General features: G+C 38.4%; 1 protein-coding gene across 1 annotated transcript in view; it reads left to right on the top strand.

The window, feature by feature from the left end:
• Positions 1 to 7,111, top strand: part of ADAMTS3 (ADAM metallopeptidase with thrombospondin type 1 motif 3) — a 279,687-nt gene extending 272,576 nt beyond the window's left edge. The window contains exon 22 of the mRNA XM_017958779.2: positions 4,371 to 7,111. Coding sequence (XP_017814268.2) covers positions 4,371 to 4,939 — 569 coding nt within the window. The 3' untranslated portion in view covers positions 4,940 to 7,111. The remainder of the gene's footprint in view (positions 1 to 4,370) is intronic.
• Positions 7,112 to 19,571: the final 12,460 nt, after the last annotated feature.

The raw sequence follows: 19,571 nt of genomic DNA, 5'->3' as shown, positions 1-19,571 counted from the left end.
CATGGTAAAACACTGTCTCTACTAAAAATACAAAAATTAGCTGGGCGTAGAGGAGCATGCCTGTAATTTCAGCTACTTGGGAGGCAGAGGCAGGAGAATCACTTGAACCCAGGAGACAGAGGTTGCAGGGAGCCGAGATCGTGCCACTGCGCTCCAGCCTGGGTGACACAGTGAGACTCCATCTCAAAAACTAAGCAAATAAAACAAGCAAAATGTATTGGATCGTTTCTGTCTCTATCACTGTCTCCTTCTGCCTCCATTTCCATAGCTCTCTGTCCACATCTGTCTCTATCCTGCACTCGCTCATCTGTGTCTCCATTTGTGCTCCTCTGTCTCTCTCTTATTTTGGGTGTCTGTCTTGCTCTGTTTCTGATGAGCTGTCACCTGCTGCCTGTATGTGGCTCACTTTCTGTGTCAGTCACACATGCTTTTTCTAGTCCTTACTCTTTCTTCTTGCTCTCCTTGCCTCTCCCTGTCCTAGTCTCCCTGGCTCTACTTTCTGTCGTTCTTTTTCCCTCTCATCATCTCTCTCCTTCTGCCTCTTCCTGACTGTCTCTTCCCCCTCTTTCCTTATTCCGTATGTTTGTCTCTCTTTCTCTCCCATTTTCTCTTTCTCAGTGTCCTCCCGTCCGTCCACCTTCTCCCTTTCTCTTACTTTATCCTCCCCTTCCTGTCCAACTTCGTGTGTCTGTCTCTGTTTCTCTTTCTCTTCCACCTCTCTCTCTCTCTCTCTCTCTCTCTCTCTCTCTCCCCCGACCCCCCCGGTCTCTTATCTCCTCCATTGCCTTAGTCTGTTCTAGCTGCTATAACAAAATACCTGAGGCCGGGTAATTTATTAAAAAAAAATTATTGCTCAGAGTTCTAAGTCTAGATGCCCATAATCAAGGCATCAGCAGATTTAGTGTCTAGTGAGGGCTTCCTAGATGGTGCCTTGTTGTTCTGTCCGCATGTGGTGAAAAGGGCCAAGGAGCTCCCTTGATTCTCTTTTATAAGGGCACGAATTCCATTCATAAGTGCTTCACCCCGATAGCCTAGTCACCTCCCAAAGGCCCTACTCTGTTAGTACCATCGCCTTGAGGATTAGGTTTCAACATTCAGACCATACCCACCTTTTTCCTCTCCTTCTTACAGCTCTTTTTCTCTACTCCTCCATCTTTCACTCCTTGTGTCTGTCTCTTTCTCCTCCTATCTTTCTCTTCCTAGCCCCTCCACTGACCTGTCTTTGTCTCTTCCTGTCTCATTTTCTCTCCCCAAGTCTCTCTCACTGCCCTCATCTGTTTATTGCATTCTGTCTTCCCTTATATTTTCTTCTCCTCCCTTGTTTTCCTAGCCCACCCATCCGCCTCCACCACAACCTTTCTCTTAAATGCAGTTCTGCTAAATCCATGCCAGTGACAAATGTGGACATTGTTTTCACACATTAGAAGACTCAGGACTAAAGAAGTTGCTTTGTGCTTGGCCTCCAACACCATAAGTAAGACATTGATTGAATATTGACATCTGCTGAATGGTGCTTTTTGTCAAGAAAATTGGCAAAGCACTATCTTGTCAAATGTTTTATTTTTTGAAGAAATTTCAGGCTTTAAGTCTTTAACCCTTATAAATTATTTCATTATAAATTTCATTTGAAATATGTTATAGCAAGAACATATCTGACCATGTGGGGGAGACATAGGACTTATATATTTAATCATTTTACTTTGGAAAGTATTGATATATGTAAAAGCTCAAAATACAAATCAAAACCAAAAGAACACACTTTACTCAGAAGTTTTAACATACACTGTCACCATAATATTTTATTCTTATGTAGTTATTCCTGTTAAGAGGCTACCACTCTGTGAGTAAGCTTTATCGATCTTGGAGCTGGTACAGCTGTGTATTTCTACAGATGTGCCCAATGGTTAGCAAGAATTTTCTTGATTTTGCTTCTTTAGGCAGAAGAAATTGTTTTGAATATAAAACCAAGGAGCTAATAAGATAGCTTAACTATTTTAGTGATTTCATATCCCTTTTAGTTGTTCTGTTGTTCTGAAATCGAAGCCCAAAGGTCAATCCTAAGAGTTCCAAATGGTCACATGTGTCTACCATATTTCAAGTAAAATAAGTAATACTTTCTACCAGAATCTCAAACTGCTATTAGGATCAAATGGCCTTTTGAGACCATGTGTGAATCTCTTTTCCAGAACCTCTTATAATGATTTGGGGGTGGAACGAGAAGTCTGAAACGTTTCCTTAATTTTTTTTTAATTGATTGATTTTTTTATGTGACTCCATATTTTGATTGTACCATTTTTTTTGCCTATAAGCTCTTCCCATTTATCAGTAGGCAAATTACCATAAGGTTAATGTATTCCTTTGCTCACATTTTTCTCAGAATATCTCTCCCATTTCCTCCTCCACACAAAAGTATATTCTGGCCCTAATGAAACTCAGGTTATGAACAGGACCCTGCAATGCCAAAGTGCTCACACTTAGAAATGGGTGACCTTTGGTTGGACTCGTTCTCTAACTCAGAGAAAATAGGTCATACTTCCAAGAGGGGCCTCCAAAGAGGGGTGATGAGGGAAAGGAGTTAGGGGAAAAAGAGAGTTCAAGGTCAAATACGGTCCTCTCCTCTTAAGACCTATAGCCTGACACATATAGAAAGAAGACGTTTTCTTATTTTGAGATATAAGTTTAAAAAAAAAGTAAATCACACATGAAGAGAAATTAATATTTAAGGTGAAACCCATTAATATAATGCACAGACATTTATAACATAATTAGATGATGACCTAGCTTATATGAATATTCAGCCACATTATACCATATAATAGACCTGCACATATCAAGCATGTATGAGTCATTTCACAATTTGGGAAGTGGAGATAGTATTACAGCTCATTGTTGGTAATTTTAGTCCTCTATTGGCTTTGCCAACTGACTCTCTTTTTTTTTGTTTCAAACTTTAGAAAAAGGATTTTTCAATTTTTGGGGAGTTATGTAGCAGGTTTCTGTCTTAGCAATATAGTATTACCCAATAATACACTGTAATTTTAAGTGATTCTATTCCATAAATGCCACAATCGACAGTTCTTTGCATTTATTCTTTGGGCATGGATCAGTGTTTCTGTGTTGCACATCTGCAGGGATGCTACTCTATGCACTGGTTCTGTTATCAGAGAGGCACAGGATATGTCTTTATTTCATAACGTATACCCAGGATGACTAAAACTACACACAAGTTAACATTCTTATGATTGGATTTGGATTATCTGAAATCCAAATCTTGTAACTTGGAATCAATAAAATTTTAAAGTAATAAAAAAATGTGTACACATGCAGTATGAAATGTTTTAGAAGTGTTACTTTAGATGTTATCAAGTGTTTTATGAGTATTACTTTAGTATTTTTTAGACCAAGTGCTGTCAATTCAATGAAATTACATTTTATGAGTGTTGCTAAGTATCCTTCAGACATAAAGTACTGTCAATTAAATAAAATTAAGTGTAAGAACCATGAATTATTCAGAAGAAATTTGGCATACTTTACCCAAATTTGTGCATTCAGATAACAAATAATCTGAGAATATTCAATGACAAACATGAAACTATTTTATTCAAACTGGATAATTTTTTTTTTTTTTTTTTTTTTTTAGACGGTGTCTCGCTGTGTCGCCCAGGCTGGAGCGCAGTGGCGTGATCTCAGCTCACTGCAAACTCCGCCTCCTGGGTTCACGCCATTCTCCTGCCTCAGCCTCCCGAGTAGCTAGGACTACAGGTGCCCACCAATGCGCCCGGCTAATTTTTTTTGTATTTTTAGTAGATACAGGGTTTCACCGTGTTAGCCAGGATGGTCTCAATCTCAAACTGGAGAATTTTTTTAAATCAAGATGGTATTTTGATTATTCTTTGGAGAATACCTTTGTAAGATTTGTTTTGTTTTTATAAGTGTTTAGTATTTATTTTGATTTCACATTTTAACATAATGTAGGGAGTACCCTCTGAGAAAGTCAGAAATACCATAAAATAAAAATACAGATGCCCGTTTGCATCCTAAAAATTTAACCACAACGTTAAATAAATTCTCTTTGCCCATTCTAAAAACAGATATATGTTCCTACTTGGAGAAAAAAAATACCCTCTGTGGTCTGAAGACTTCTGGTGGAAATATTAAAATAATGATCATCACAAGGACTTTGTAGATAAAGAACTATTTATTTTAGTGAATTCATTCTAATGTTCATATTTTTAATGCAAAAGCCTGTGTGGATCACTCCCATTGGTGTCAGATTGCACTTAAATGTTTTTACATTCATTAAAAATTTTTCCTCCTTTCATTTTATGTTTAGATGCATGTGTTGATTTATTTTCTTTTTATTTTTGCAGATGAGCCATGTCTGGGAGACAAGTCCATATTCTGTCAAATGGAAGTGTTGGCACGATACTGCTCCATACCAGGTTATAACAAGTTATGTTGTGAGTCCTGCAGCAAGCGCAGTAGCACCCTGCCACCACCATACCTTCTAGAAGCTGCTGAAACTCATGATGATGTTGTCTCTAACCCTAGTGACCTCCCTAGATCTCTAGTGATGCCTACATCTTTGGTTCCTTATCATTCAGAGACCCCTGCAAAGAAGACATCTTTGAGTAGCATCTCTTCGGTGGGAGGTCCAAATGCATATGCTGCTTTCAGGTCAAACAGTAAACCTGATGGTGCTAATTTACCCCAGAGGAGTGCTCAGCAAGCAGGAAGTAAGACTGTGAGACTGGTAGCCACACCATCCTCCCCACCCACCAAGAGGGGCCACCTCAGTTCAGCTTCACAAATGGCTGCTGCTTCCTTCTTTGCAGCCAGTGATTCAATAGGTGCTTCTTCTCAGGCAAGAACCTCACAGAAAGATGGAAAGATTATTGACAACAGACGTCCGACAAGATCATCCACCTTAGAAAGATGAGAAAGTGAACCAAAAAGGCTAGAAACTAGAGGAAAACCTGGACAACCTCTCCTCTCCTCCCCATGGTGCATATGCTTGTTTAAAGTGGAAATCTCTATAGAACGTCAGCTCATTTTATCTGTAATTGGAAGAACAGAAAGTGCTGGCTCACTTTCTAGTTGCTTTCATCCTCTTTTGTTCTGCATTGACTCATTTACCAGAAATCATTGGAAGAAAGCACCAAAGATTATTAAAGAAAAAAAATATGTTGCTAAGTTTGTGTTGGTCGCTCTCTGAAGCAGAAAAAGGACTGGAACCAATTGTGCGTATCAGCTGATTTTTTGTTTGTTTTAGAAAAGTTAAAGTAAAAATAAAAAAGAGATACCAATGGTTTACACTTTAACAAGAAATTTTGGATATGGAACAAAGAATTCTTAGACTTGTATTCCTATTTATCTATATTAGAAATATTGTATGAGCAAATTTGCAGCTGTTGTGTAAATACTGTATATTGCAAAAATCAGTATTATTTTAAGAGATGTGTTCTCAAATGATTGTTTACTATATTACATTTCTGGATGTTCTGGGTGCCTGTCATTGAATATTGCCTTGTTTGACATTCTATAGGTTAATTTTCAAAGCAGAGTATTTCAAAAGAAAGTTAGAATTACAGCTACTGACAATATAAAGGGTTTTGTTGAATCAACAATGTGATACGTAAATTATAGAAAAAGAAAAAAATCACAAAAGCTATAGATATACAGATATCAGGTTACCTATTGCCTTCTATACTTATAATTTAAAGGATTGGTGTCTTAATACACTTACGGTCACAGGGATCAATGAATAGTAAATGAACTCGTGCAAGATAAAATTGAAACCCTCTTTCCGGGACCTCAGTAGGCACCGTTGAGGTGTCCTTTGTTTTTGTGTGTGTGTGTTTCTTTTTTAATTTTCGCATTGTTGACAGATACAAACAGTTATACTCAAGGTACTGTAATAATCGCAAAGGAAAAAGTTTTGGGATAACTTATTTGCATGTTGGTAGCTGAGAAAAGTATCATCAGTCTAGAATTGATATTTGAGTATAGTAGAGCTTTGGGGCTTTGAAGGCAGGTTCAAGAAAGCATATGTCAGTGGTTGAGATATTTATTTTCCATGTGGTTCCTGTTCAAATGTTCACAACCACAATGCATCTGACTGCAATAATGTGCTAATAATTTATGTCAGTGGTCACCTTGCTCACAGTAAAGCCAGAAATGCTCTCTCCAGGGAGTAGATGTAAAGTACTTGTACATAGAATTCAGAACCGAAGATATTTATTAAAAGTTGATTTTTTTTCTTGATAGTATTTTTATGTACTAAATATTTACACTAATATCAATTACATGTTTTGGTAAACTAGAGAGACATGATTAGAGGTGCATGCTTTGTTCTGTGCGTAGAGGAGACATTTAAGCAAACTACTATAGCCAACTCAAAAGCTAAAACTGAACTAATTTGATGTTATGCAAACATCTTGCATTTTTAGTAGTTGATACTAAGTTGATGACTTGTTTCCCTTCAAGGAAACATTAAATTGTATGGACTCAGCTAGCTGTTCAATGAAATTGTGAATTAGAAACATTTTTAAAAGTTTTTGAAAGAGGTAAATGCGTCATGAATTACATGTAAATGAGAGGAGATAGTGTTATCAGCATAATGATTTTGAGTTCAGTACCTGAACTGTGTAAAAATATATTATGCAAACTAAAATGTAGATAAATTAAACTCTCAAAGCACAGAATGTGTAAGAACTTTTGCATTTTAATCATTGTAAACTAACACCTTAAACTATTGACTCTATACCTCTAAAGAATTGCTGCTACTTTGTGCAAGAATTTTGAAGGTTAAATTAGGCAAATTTCAGATAGTAAAACAATCCCTGAGCCTTAAGTCTTTTTTTATTTTTCCTAAAAATTCCCATAGAATAAAATTCTCTCTAGTTTACTTGTGTGTGCATACATCTCATCCACGGGGGAAGATAAGGATGGTCACACAGTTTCCATAAAGATGTACATATTCATTATTATAATTCTGACCTTTGGGCTTTCTTTTCTACCAAGCTAAAAATTCCCTTTTATCAAAGTGTACACTACTGATGCTGTTTGTTGTATTGAGAGCACGTAGCAATAAAAATGTTAACAAAATATAGATCTGGCTCTATCTAGATTTTATCATTAGATTCATCATGGGGTGATGGAAAAGTGTATTTCCTCTTACACAGTGAAATGGCATCAAATTTATTTGCTACCTGTAGTTACTTGAAAGACTCAAGTGACTGTCTCCTGTTTTCACATCACGGTATATTACAATGATTTAAAAAAAATAATAATAATAAGAGGTGGCTTTTTGGTTAAATCTGTCTCATAGAACTATGAAGAAGATGAGTAAAGATAGTGACCATGCTAGTATTTCAGAGAAGGAAATGGTTACCTTCTGTTTTTAAAATCTGCAACCTCTGAGTGATTTTTAAATAAAAGCTTTCCATTAATTTTGAACCTTCATTACCTGAGAATTGGCGGAAACACATTACTCAAGACTCAGGAGTCTGGGGAGGCAGGAACCATCACAGTGCAAGGCCTTTTGGTATGGAATAAACAAATGGTGCTAAAATTATAAATCTGCACAAAGAACAAGTCTTTCAGATGAGATATTTGGAGACTTACAAGATGCTCACTCCCACTAGTAGTTCAAGGTAAAAACAAACTTCTCATGGTGGAAGATACAGAGCCAGTAGGTCTGCTTTCTATTCCTGAAACAAAATGACAAGATTTCTAAACTTCTCAGGAAGTTATGATACTCTGGTTAAGAGTATGAGCAGTACAATCAGACTGCTGGTTTACCTCCTGGTTCTACAGTCAACCAATGGTGACTTGGAGGAGTGACTTAATGTGACTAAGCCTCACTTGTTTTATATGTAAAATGAAGATGATAACACTACATACATCATAAAGCTGTTTGAGCAAACGAAAATTGAGAATCCTGGAAAAACAATAAACACAGTCCCTCATGGGATAGACATTAAGTGTTGGGTAAAAGATTGCTATTGTTATTTTCTCCAGAATATCTATTTTTAAAAAATTTATCTTGTGATGCGTGATCAACAAACTTCAAAGGATTCAATTTGAATATTTTAAACCAAGGAAACGATTTCCACAAAGTCCCTTCTGCCCAAAAGTATCCCATGTGCCCGAAAGAATGTTGAATACAAGAATAGAAGCAGAGAGTTGCATGAACTATGTATATAATGCAACAGGTTTTTCATAATAGGCACAACCTGGCAAATGACTCCAAAGATTAAGGCAACTGTTTTTTCTATGGTGGCATCATGCACTACAAGATATTGTCCTCAGACTTGCTGCCACCAAGTCAATCCTCTTCTCTTGATTACAGACTCTCTGGGACCTAGAGAAGGGGCTCTGGGTCTTATATGCCAAGGGAAGAAGGGCTCATATATACCCTTTAATCGTAATTGAACTATAGACATTCTGTCCCTGGACAAACAAAAAAAATCTATTTTGTATTCATTAGTACCTAGAACTGTGCCCTGCCTATTGTACAAACTTTGCAACTATATCATCTACTACATTCTGTAAAATCTCTGCTGCCGAAAACAGATTTCTCGGAGTTATGACTGTGTATCCCTTCTGTTTTTAGACTTTTTCTGTCTCTGTTAACTTGTTTGACAGAAACAGGAACTAGCTAGTGTTGAACTGCAAAGGATCTTTAGATATTATCTAGCCTAGCACTCTTCCTTTTCCAGGAATAGGATTAGGATCCAAAGGTGATGTCTCCAAAATCTCATTTGTGAATTTGGATAGAACTGGGATTAGAAGAGAGATTAGTACTCCAACTTTCAGTTCATTTTTTCTCTCATAGCTAGGACCCATCTATTCTATAAAAATAAGGGACTCCAATGAAAGGAAAGTCAATTATCCCAAGATCAGCAAGTGTCTATGTGATCATCCTAAAGAAGAGAGCCAAAGTGTGCATCTTGACAGATAAAATGTGAAGGTCTAAGACTGAAGTACTTTGCACTTCCAAATGAACCTGCTGTAACCACCATATAACCCCGAAATATGTCCAGCTATATGCTAGGGACATCTTCATTTGTGTATATTGGCAACAGGAATGAGTTGTATTTCTATAGCCTTTTCAGAAGACCTGTCCAAAATATTCTGGTTTTGTTTGGAGGGGGGCATTGCAACCCTCATTTTTACATCTCAGATGTTGCATGGCGTGTGGAGATAGCAACATAGCATCTAGTGGAATGCTTTAGTTAATTTCCACAACGTTCCTAACATGGAGATTCACTTGTCAGAAGCAGCAGCCACTCTGATTCCATCTGCTTTTGCTCTGAGTTTTCATGACCATTAGAAATGTTCTTGAATGATGTGAGTGATCTGGATAAATAGTCTCTTTAGCCATATAGCCAAGTGCATTATTTTCTTCCCTTCATATTTGTTCTTCTGACTTGAATCTTTAGTGTTTTCTTACATACATTTATTAAATTTACAAGCAGACCCAGGTCTGCATCATCATACAAGGAAGGATCAAACTTGCTTGAATCTGTTTCTGCTTCACGACCCACTTTCTGATCTCCTTTCTTCACCACCAAACTTTTCAAGGGACTGGCTTACATTCTCTGCCTCTCCTCTTTCCCGCCCTTACCAGCATTCACTCTGGGGCCCACTGCAGCCTGTATTCTACCCCAAGCACACAACAGAAGAACCACTCTCAAAAGTCATTCCTAATTGCTCCTTCTCACTTGAAGAATTCATGGATTCAACAAAATTTTATTGTGCTCTGATTGTGTGCCAGGCAGCATTCCAGGTGCTTACAATACAGTAGTGAGAAAATAAGGAAAATTCCTGCTGTCCTATAGAGGGTACATTGTAGTGGAAAACACACAGCAAACAGTAATCATCGTGCATGGCTTTGATATCAAGTACGTTAAAACGTGATTAAGAAGAGCAAAGTGCAGTACTGAGTGGGAGAGTAGTGGTAGCCTCATTTAGAGGGTGAAAAACTTGAAGGAAGTAAGAAAATTATTTCTACCATCTCTGGAGAAGAACATTCCAGGAAAAAGCAGCATCCAGTGCAAAGGCCCTAAAGTGCAATATATCTGGTAAGTGCAAGGAACAGCAATAAGGACAGTGAAGTGGATATAAGTATTTGATGGGGTCACTAGGAGAAGATAAAAGAGAAGTAAGAGGTGAGAAATCACACACAATCTCGTGGGTTCGTATAAAAACTCTGGCCTTTATTTTTCCCAGATTCTCTCCAGCATTACATGGCCTTGGTGAAAAGAACCCGGAATTTTGTCTCATGCGACTTGGGTTTAAATCCTGTCTTCCATTCATGAACCCGTAGGACTTGTCTCTTTAGTATATAGTTCCCTCATCTACAAAGTGGAATGAAAGTATTATCTGACAGACTTCTAGTGTGAATCAAATGAGCTCATGTCCCTAAAAATGTATTTTTAAGGATACTATTACAGTTGATTTCATTACAAATTTTTATATTATAGACTTTGCCATTGTACAGTCTGGTATTATATAATTTATGTGTCAGATGGGACTTTGTAGGATATCCAGGGAAAACACCCTCATTCTCAGTCCCATTGGCTGGCTCCTCCATCTTTCATGACCTCTTATAAAGTTAATTCCAAATCTCCATGAGTAAGCCTTCACATCTATACCAAACCACAAACACATTCCCACGTGTCTGCTGAACATCTTACCTCTGCTGTCACAACGTACTTCGGCACTTCTGAAAACCAAGTGATTACTACCTTTCCAAGAAACCTAGGTCTTAGTCCTGTGTTCCGTGTTGCTCATTAAGCACAGCCTTACCAAGAACCAGCCACACTTTTTCACTATCATTCTTTTCTTTGTCTTTTACTCTGCATATATAATCAGCTCCCTTGTTCTGTTTATTTCACTTCTAAAATGACTCTTGTCTCTGTTCCCTCTTTTTTGTCCCTGTTGTCTCCCCCTAGTTCACATTAGGCTTTGTCTGGAACTCTCATAATTGCCTTGTGATTGTCTCAGTCTCTGGGGTCTTCTCCAATGTTATACTCACCCAGCCCTCAGATTTTCTTGTGTGTGTGTGTGTCACTATCCTATTCAAGCCATGCCATGCCAAACCAAATAGTATCTATGTTTTCTCTTTTTCATATTTCATGGTCTTCACTCCACTTTTTATACTCCTAGTTCACAAATCCCATCCCAGATATTTCTGTTTTTTTATCCTTGTTGTCCCACATAAAACTAACCCTAGCCTCTTAAGTCCCTATAAAATGAATTCCTTTCTCCTCTGCTATCTTTGTGAATTTGGTTTTAGAGAAGGAAAGGACCATTTCTCAATCTTTGTATACCCAGAGTCTTGCACTCTTAGTAGATATTTGTTGAATAAGTGAACAAATAATTTCTTACCCATTCATTATAATAGACTCAACTTTCTTTCATCTCCTATCGTTTTCACTTACTTTTCCATGTGGTGTTTTCTTCTTACAAGAAGAAAGTAGATTTGCCTGACCAAGGACAACTAGCTTGTCAACTCCAGTTCTGGTTATTATTTCCAAGAGGCAAGTTATTAATAAAATAGTTAAGAAACCTAGTTCCCATATTACACGGAAGTTTACAACCCTTATTTTGATCACATTATTAGACTTCTTAAACTACTAGATGAAAAAGAAAAGAATCTATACTGTTGTAGTCACTTATACATGTCGAGAGTTAGGGTGATTGGAAGAGAAACAATTTAAAGTTGATATCGTAGCCTGGCAGAAATTTCCAAACGCAGTGAGAAAGTGTGGTGATCTTATCTAGTCTCCTGTCTTTAAATACCATCTATTGGCTGAAAACTCCCAAAAGTATTTCTCTACCCCATATGTTCTCTTGAATTCCAGACTCATATTTAAAACTACTTACTTGACATTTCCAGTTGGATGACTAGCAGAAATTTATAGCCTAAAAAGTCCAAATTTGGACTCCTATTTTTCCACTTTACTGGCCTGGCCCCCAACCCACCTCATCCAGAATTTTTATTCCTTCCAGCGTCTCAGTATCAAACCATGGAATTACCCATAAATCTTTGTATTAGTTTTCCATTGTTGCTATAACAAATTACCATAAACTTAATGGCTGAAACAACACAAATATTATCTTACAGCTCTGTAGGTCTGATACAGGTCCCACTGGGATAAAATTAAAGTGTCAGCAGGGCTGAATTCTCTTCTGGAAGCTCCAGTGGATAATTCATTTCCTTGCCTTTACTGAGTTCTAGCAGCTGCCTATATTCCTTGGCTTGTGGTCCCTTCTTGTTTTGGCACAATTTCTACTTGAATCATCTGACTAAATGTCAATGCACTATATCTCTTCTTAACTACATAGGTACCTAAAGAAAAGACTTATGTGCATTCTCACACATCACCCATATATAACATACATCCTTTAAAGGCAGAGACATTTAATGGAAGAAATGGCACACATATTTGTCATTGTATACAGTGAAACAATTAGACACCCAACTTTAGCATTCATGGACCATATCATGGTTGTGAATTGTATGACTGAACTGAAGCTGATGTTTCTAGCGGAACCTCTGTGAAGAACAGTCTAAAGCCCTGCCCATTGACTTTTCCATTTGAATAGGTCATTAAACAGTTATATTGTAGAACATTTACCTTCCCAAGCCAGATATGCCACATGAATATTCTCAATTGAAAAAGAAAATAACAACTTCCCAAGGTACTCTCTTATAGTTAGCTTAGCACTTTGTTATTCAAATATATACTCATTAAATTTAACACACGCACTCCTAGAGTTTATTCCTTTGTTATTCCACAAATGTATTTTGAGCTTTAAGAATATATTGGATAATTTATAAGTGTATGAAAACATTTCAAAGTTCATAATAATATTCTAAGCTTGTGGTTGTTCACACCTGTAATCCCCTCACTTTGGGAGGCTGAGGCAAGTTGATCACTTGAGGCCTGGAGTTCAAGACCAGCCTGATCAACATGGTAAAACCCCATTTGTACTAAAAATAGAAAAATTAACCAGGCATGGTGGTATGCACCTGCAGTCCCAGCTACTCAGGCGGCTGAGGCACAAGAATTGCTTGAACCTGGGAGGGGAGGTTGTAGACAGCTGAGATCATGCCACTGTACTCCAGCCTGGGTGACAAAGTGAAACTCTGTTGAAAGAAAGAAAGAGATAGAGAGAAAAAGAGAGACAGAGAAAGAGAGAGAGGGAGATAGAAAGAGAGAAAGAGGAAGGAAGGAATTAATTCACAATTAAGTTACTCAAAATCCATAACTAGCTGATCATAGCTATAATGAGCAATAATCTCTGAAAAAAAGCTTTAGAAAACCTGAGGTTCCTATTTCAACATGTCTATAAGTATTTAGGTTTTTGCTTTCTTCACCCTGGGTTCCCTGTGCTACCTACTTCCTGTTATACTGTTTAAAATCCTAAAGTAGCATTTGAAGTCCTCCATGATTCAGAAGACAGTGAAGGTGAATTACAGTCCCAGGTAGTCAGGCATTTCCGGAGTGAACTCTACTGCATTTTCACACGCCTCAAGGCCAAATATCTTCTAGCTATTACACCACGTTTAGAAATCTAGGATTCATCCCCCAGTAGTGTGTGCTTGACATTTGTCTAGCTCTTCACCCGAAGTGTAATACACAGAACACCTGTATGCTCAACCTGATCTGTGCAGCTTCTCTCCACCTTCTCATCTGTCTGTGAGCTGCCTCCCCACTGAGGACACTTCTTCTCCCGTGTCTCTCAGGTGGGTACTGGATATTATCTTCCACATGGCTTAGTATCACAGGGCCTAGAAGTATATAGGTATCTTCCAGGACCTCATTGCTGCTGCCAGGTTATTTTAACCTCCTCCACTATAAAACGTCCGGCTGTGAGTATACACTCTTCACTACTCCTCTTGTTTCAGTCATCTTCACACTCCCCCCAACTCCCCTCCCAAGACTCTACTATCAATTCTTGAAGAGAATAGCTTACCATTACTCTCTTCACCAGTACCCCTATAATTCTCCGTGATTTTAATATCCTCATTGGCAATTCTTCCCATATCGTGGTCTCTCCATTCCCAGAGCCCCCTACTTCAATGATCTCACCGTGCATCTTACTTCAGGCCATGGTCTCTGAGAAGTAGTCTGTTCCATGCCTATTTGCTAGCTTCTGGTCACCAGCAATCCTTGGCATTCCTTGCTTGCACATGCATTACTCTAACGTATGCCAGTTTTGACATAGCATCTGCCTGTGTGTTTCTCTGTCTCTGTGTCTCTGTTTCTCTTCTAAGGATATCAGCCATTGGATTAGAGCCTACTCTAATCCAGTATGATCTCATTTTAACTAATTACGTCTGCAAAGACCCTATTTCCAAATAAAGTCAAATTCTTAGGTTCCAGTTGGACATTAATTATTGGAGAACATTATTCAAACTAGTGCACCACCAAATTCTTCTTCTCTTCTAGTGTACTAGAGCAATTGTTCCTCCTTCTACTTGTGGTCTAGATTATACTTACTCCCACATTTTCCAGGGTGTTATTTTATTTTTCTCTTGAATAATTAGCCTTTCCCTCTTATCTCTACTATTATCATAGAAATACATTTTAGTGTCTTTCATACTAAAGATTTACTTGATCCCACATTCTCAGCAACTTCTACCATCCCTTTATTTGTCTGTTCTTCTTTATAGACAAAATTTTCAAAAGAATTGCCTATACATGTTGTCTTCATTTCCTCATTGCTCATCTCTCTTCTTTACCATAGTTGTTTCCACCCCAATCCTTTTCTGAAATTGATCATGTCAAAAGAGTCCCAAGTGACCTCCTGTATTAGTCAGGGTTCTCCAGAGAAACAGATTCATTATAAGAAATTGGCTCACACAATGATAGAGGCTGGCAAGTCTAACTACAGCCTGGTCTGACAGACTGGAAACCCAATGCTATACTTCCACTTTAACAGCAGTTTGCCATAGAGCCAGTGTGGATAAGCCAATGTTGCAGATGCAGGCCAAAGGCGGTCTGCTGGAGAATCTGCTCCTACTTGAGGGAAGCTGGTCTTTTTGTTCTATCCAGGCCTTCAACCGAATGAAAGAAGCCCATTGACATTATGAAAGGCAATCTGCTTACCTCAAAGTCCACCAATTTAAATTATTCTCATCCAAAAATACTCACAGAAACACCTAGAATAATGTTTGACCAAATATCTAGAAACCTCTTGGCCTACCCACATCAGCACATAAAATTAACCGTCATGCTGCCATATTGTCAAATCGAATGAATATTTAGTTGCCTTCATATTATGCATCATGGCAGCAGCATTTTAACATAGTTCATTACTATCTGAATTATTTCTGTCTTGCTCTCTATGAAACCACTCTCCTGCTTCTCTTCTGAAACCATTAGTTGCTATTTCTTCTTTTCCTTTGCAGATTCCTCCTCTTCTGCCCAATGTAACATGTAGTTGTTCTTCAGGCCTACATTCTCGGGTCTGTTACTGTCTCCTTCTACATTTTCCTTCTTGGTAAACTTCTTTTCTGTGGCTTTAGGGATCCTCTAGAGGCAGGATGTCAGCTCCATTTTTATCTCCAATTCAGATCATTCCTCTGAGATTCATGCTCAGATGTCTACAACTGCCTATCTAACATCTCTGCCTGGATATCTTAGAAGCACCTCAAACTGAACATGCAAGTAGGACTTAATTTCTTCCACACCTGTCCTCCTCAGTCAACCTCCTACCTGGCCCAGTTTCTTCCATAGAAATGGTAACACTTCTACCCAGTTACTTAAGTCAGTTAAATCAAATTATTTCCTTCACTGTCATCCTCATACCATATCTATGACATCAAAAAAGCAAAATCTCAGATGTAGCTGTTTAGCTCTACATCCACAGCTTAGTTGATGTGGCCATCAACTCTCACTTGGACTGTGAGTTTCACCATTTCTACTCCTGATTGTATTTAACCCATAACAAGGTAATTGTGTAAGATGTGCCCCAGCTTAAGCACATTAATGGCAATCCACTGTAGTAAGAATAAAACTCAAATTTATTACTCTAGCTCTGTGACCTGACTCCTGGCCCTTTATTCCATTTCTTCACTTTCCATACTTTAGCTACAATGATCTTCTTTTATTTCCTTAAGTGCAGTATCTTCCCACCATCTGTTTCTTCGTGTATCCTGCTATTACTTCTTAAAATCTTTTGCATTTTCCCCACTTGTTAGGAGAAATGCAGAGACGAGAACAATCTGTTTTGAGCAGATTAAAATAACTTTTAGAAAGTTATTTTAAAAGATTTTAAATGAAAGAAGGAATTCACAAAGTAATAAAAAGAAAGGACAGAAGAAAAAAGAGAAAGTACTACCAGGTAAATGCAGGACATGTTGGAAGGGTAAAGGAGACACTTTATAGAAATTGTAAGTAGCCTCATACGCCTTGAGCTCAGTGCTTGTGGATATAGTGGGTCCATTTGGGTCCATCTCTACCAGGCCCAGTTCTTCATGAAGCATATGACACTACCTCTGAATATGACAGGGCAGAATTCTACTTGGGGCTAATATGAAACACTGAGATGTTACCATATTTCTTCCGGACCTAGAGGTGAATATGGTTAGCATTTCAAGTCACCCCAGGGATCCTGGAAAGTTTCAGCTAATATTAATATAAACTTTAAATTGAATGTACCTGCAGATGGTAAACTCGATTCTATTACACAAAAGCCTCTCTTATATATTAGATGAATCCTAGGAACCCGTTTTTTAATGTGTCAAGCCTGTTCCTTAGCAAACTATTTTCTTGTTAAGTTTATGTCACTTAACTTGATTAGTAGCTTAAAGTGCCTTCTGCTTTCTAAAGCATACGTTCTATGCTCAAAGTAAAACCTACCAGTAAGTGAGCAAATATTCTTTGTTCCTAAAATAAAAACCAAATGAAACTTACCACACCTACTTAACACTCTCTAAAACCAAGGTACATGCTCTCATTTTATTGGGACAGATTATGACTTGCTGGTGCAAATAACTGTTAAAGGTAGTTCTTCTCTATTTTTTACTAAGAGACACTCCTCATACCAGCATCACAAAATTTATGAATTTGATCACATTTTTAGAAGTTTTCTATGAGATGTTAAATTTGAATTCTTGAGTTAGTGACTGATGTTTATGTTTCAAATCCCTTTTTTCCATTTCAATATTCTGGCTGATGCTACATAGCCTCTTCCTATATTATTGTTCTCACCGTATTTCACAAATTCCTGTGCCCAATATCCATTCACTGGCTCAGTTCTCATTTCTTTTTTCCAGTAGGCTAAGCTATAGCCTGCTGAAACTTTTTTTAATTTTTAAGGTATACAGTAGGTGTATCTATGTATGGGGTATATGAGATACTTTGATACAGGCATACAATACATACTATCACATCAGGGTAAATGAGGGTATTCATCAGCTCAAACATTCATTCTTTCAGTTACAAATAGAATTCACCAGGCTCTTTTAGATATTTCTAAATGTACAATAAATTATTGTTGACTTTAGTCTCCCTGTTGTGCTATCAAATACTAGATCCTATTCATTCTATCTAACTATATTTTGTACCCATTAACCATCCCTACCAGAATAGGACATTGATAACCTATCAAAGCCTAAGGAATAAAAGTGTAATAAACCCAAATGTATCACACTTAAACTATTTGCTATCAAATACTAGATCCTATTCACTCCATCTAACTATATTTTGTATGCATTAACCATACCCACCAGAATCGGACATTGATAACCTATCAAAACCTAATAAAGTGTAATAAACCCTAATGTACCACACTTAAAAAACTATTTGCTATACCGATAATGTGTAGTTATTAACAAATGGATTACTGAATCAAACTGCTTCGATTAAAATCCTAACCTTAATTTTCTCATCTACAAAATGAAGTTAACAATTGTGCCTACTTCATAGCATTGCATGAAGATAAACCAGATAATATGTTTAAAAAGTTTTAGCATTATATCAGTGATTGGGTAAACAATAAATTTAGGCATTTTATTTATTGTTATTTTACTATTATATTTTCATTTCTTGTCTGATTTTTTTTTTGTACTTTTAGCTATTTCACATCTATTTTATATCTACTTAATTATGCCAAATATAAAATCAAAGAGCTGGTGAGAGGTGTTGTTATTAAGCTTTAAGTACCATCTCTAATTTAATGTGACAGTAAAAAGAAATATCCTTTTTAAGAGAACAATAATATATAGGGGAAGTGGAGCAGATGGCCACACAGGTTCAGCTCCAGTCTCCAACTCCCAGCGCTGAGCCACACAGAAGACCGGGTATTTCGTATTCACCTGAGGTAATTGGGGCCCACCACTGGGGAAGTGCTGACCATTGGTGCTGGTCAGCTGCTGCAGCCCGACCAGCGACCAGCGAGGAGCTGAAGAGGGCCATAAGCATCAGCCACCTGGGAAGCAAGGGGAATCCTTTCCTGCCGCCAGAACTGAGAAGGCAACACCTGGAAAAATCAAAATCTCCCACCCCAATATTATGCTTTAAGCAAACAGCACACCAGGATCATGACCCCTGCACTCCAATGGGAGGGTCCCACACGAGCCTCCTCCTCCCTCATTGGCTGCCAGCACACAGCAGTCTGTGATCTACCGGGTGCAGCAGCGAAGCTTGGGAGGGAAGCGCCTACGCTGAGGCTTAAGTGGTGCAAAACAAAGCTGGGAAGCTCCAACTGGGTGGAGCTCAGCAGCTCAAGGAAACCACTGGTTCTGCACTCCACCTCTGGGGTTTGTGCCAAACCCAAGGTAGCCTCTGCACCCAAAACGCACTCTTGTCTGCTGAAGCCAAGAGAGCGTGGACTTCCAACACCGTAGGTTGAGATCTGGCATGGAGACTCCCTGCTCAAGGGGTCCCTGGACCCCCGAGTAGCCCAATCCGGGGAGACATCCTGCTCAGGGCAGTCTGACACTCCCCACACCCTCACGCAGTGGCACCCCTGAGAGGAAGCTTCCAAAGCAAGAATCAGACAGGTACACTCATTGTTCAGAAATATTCTATCTTCTGCACTGCTGCTGATACCCAGGCAAACAGGGTCTGAGTGGACTCAAGCAATCTCCCAGCAGACCTACAGCTGAGGCCCCACTGCTGCCCAGGAAGGACACTCACACCAAAACCCCAATGTACATCACCATCATCAAAGACCAGAGGATAAACCACAAAAGAGCGGGAAAAGCAGGCGCCGGAAATCCAAAATAAGAGTGCATCCCCTGCAAAGCGAGCGGTGCCTACGCCAGCAACGGATCTGCCGGACGGAGAATGACTTTGACGAGATGAGAGAAGAAGGCTTCAGTCCATCGAAATTTCAGAGCTAAAAGGAGGAATTACGACCCAGTGCAAAGAAACCAAAATCTTGACAAAAAAAAAAAGTGCGGAAGAACTGATGGCTAGATAATTAATGCAGAGAATTTGCAAACGGTTCCAAGGATGTCCATGATGAGAAATACTGCGGATAAATGCAATAAGCTTCAGTGCAACCTAATTCTCAATCGGCCTGTAGCAGAGCATCAGCTGACA

This window comes from Papio anubis, chromosome 3 (genome assembly GCF_008728515.1).
Source record: "Papio anubis isolate 15944 chromosome 3, Panubis1.0, whole genome shotgun sequence".
In the NCBI taxonomy this organism is placed as follows: domain Eukaryota; kingdom Metazoa; phylum Chordata; class Mammalia; order Primates; family Cercopithecidae; genus Papio; species Papio anubis.
The sequence above is the reverse complement of the archived record's forward strand: the minus strand, read 5'-3'. Positions and strand labels throughout refer to the sequence as shown.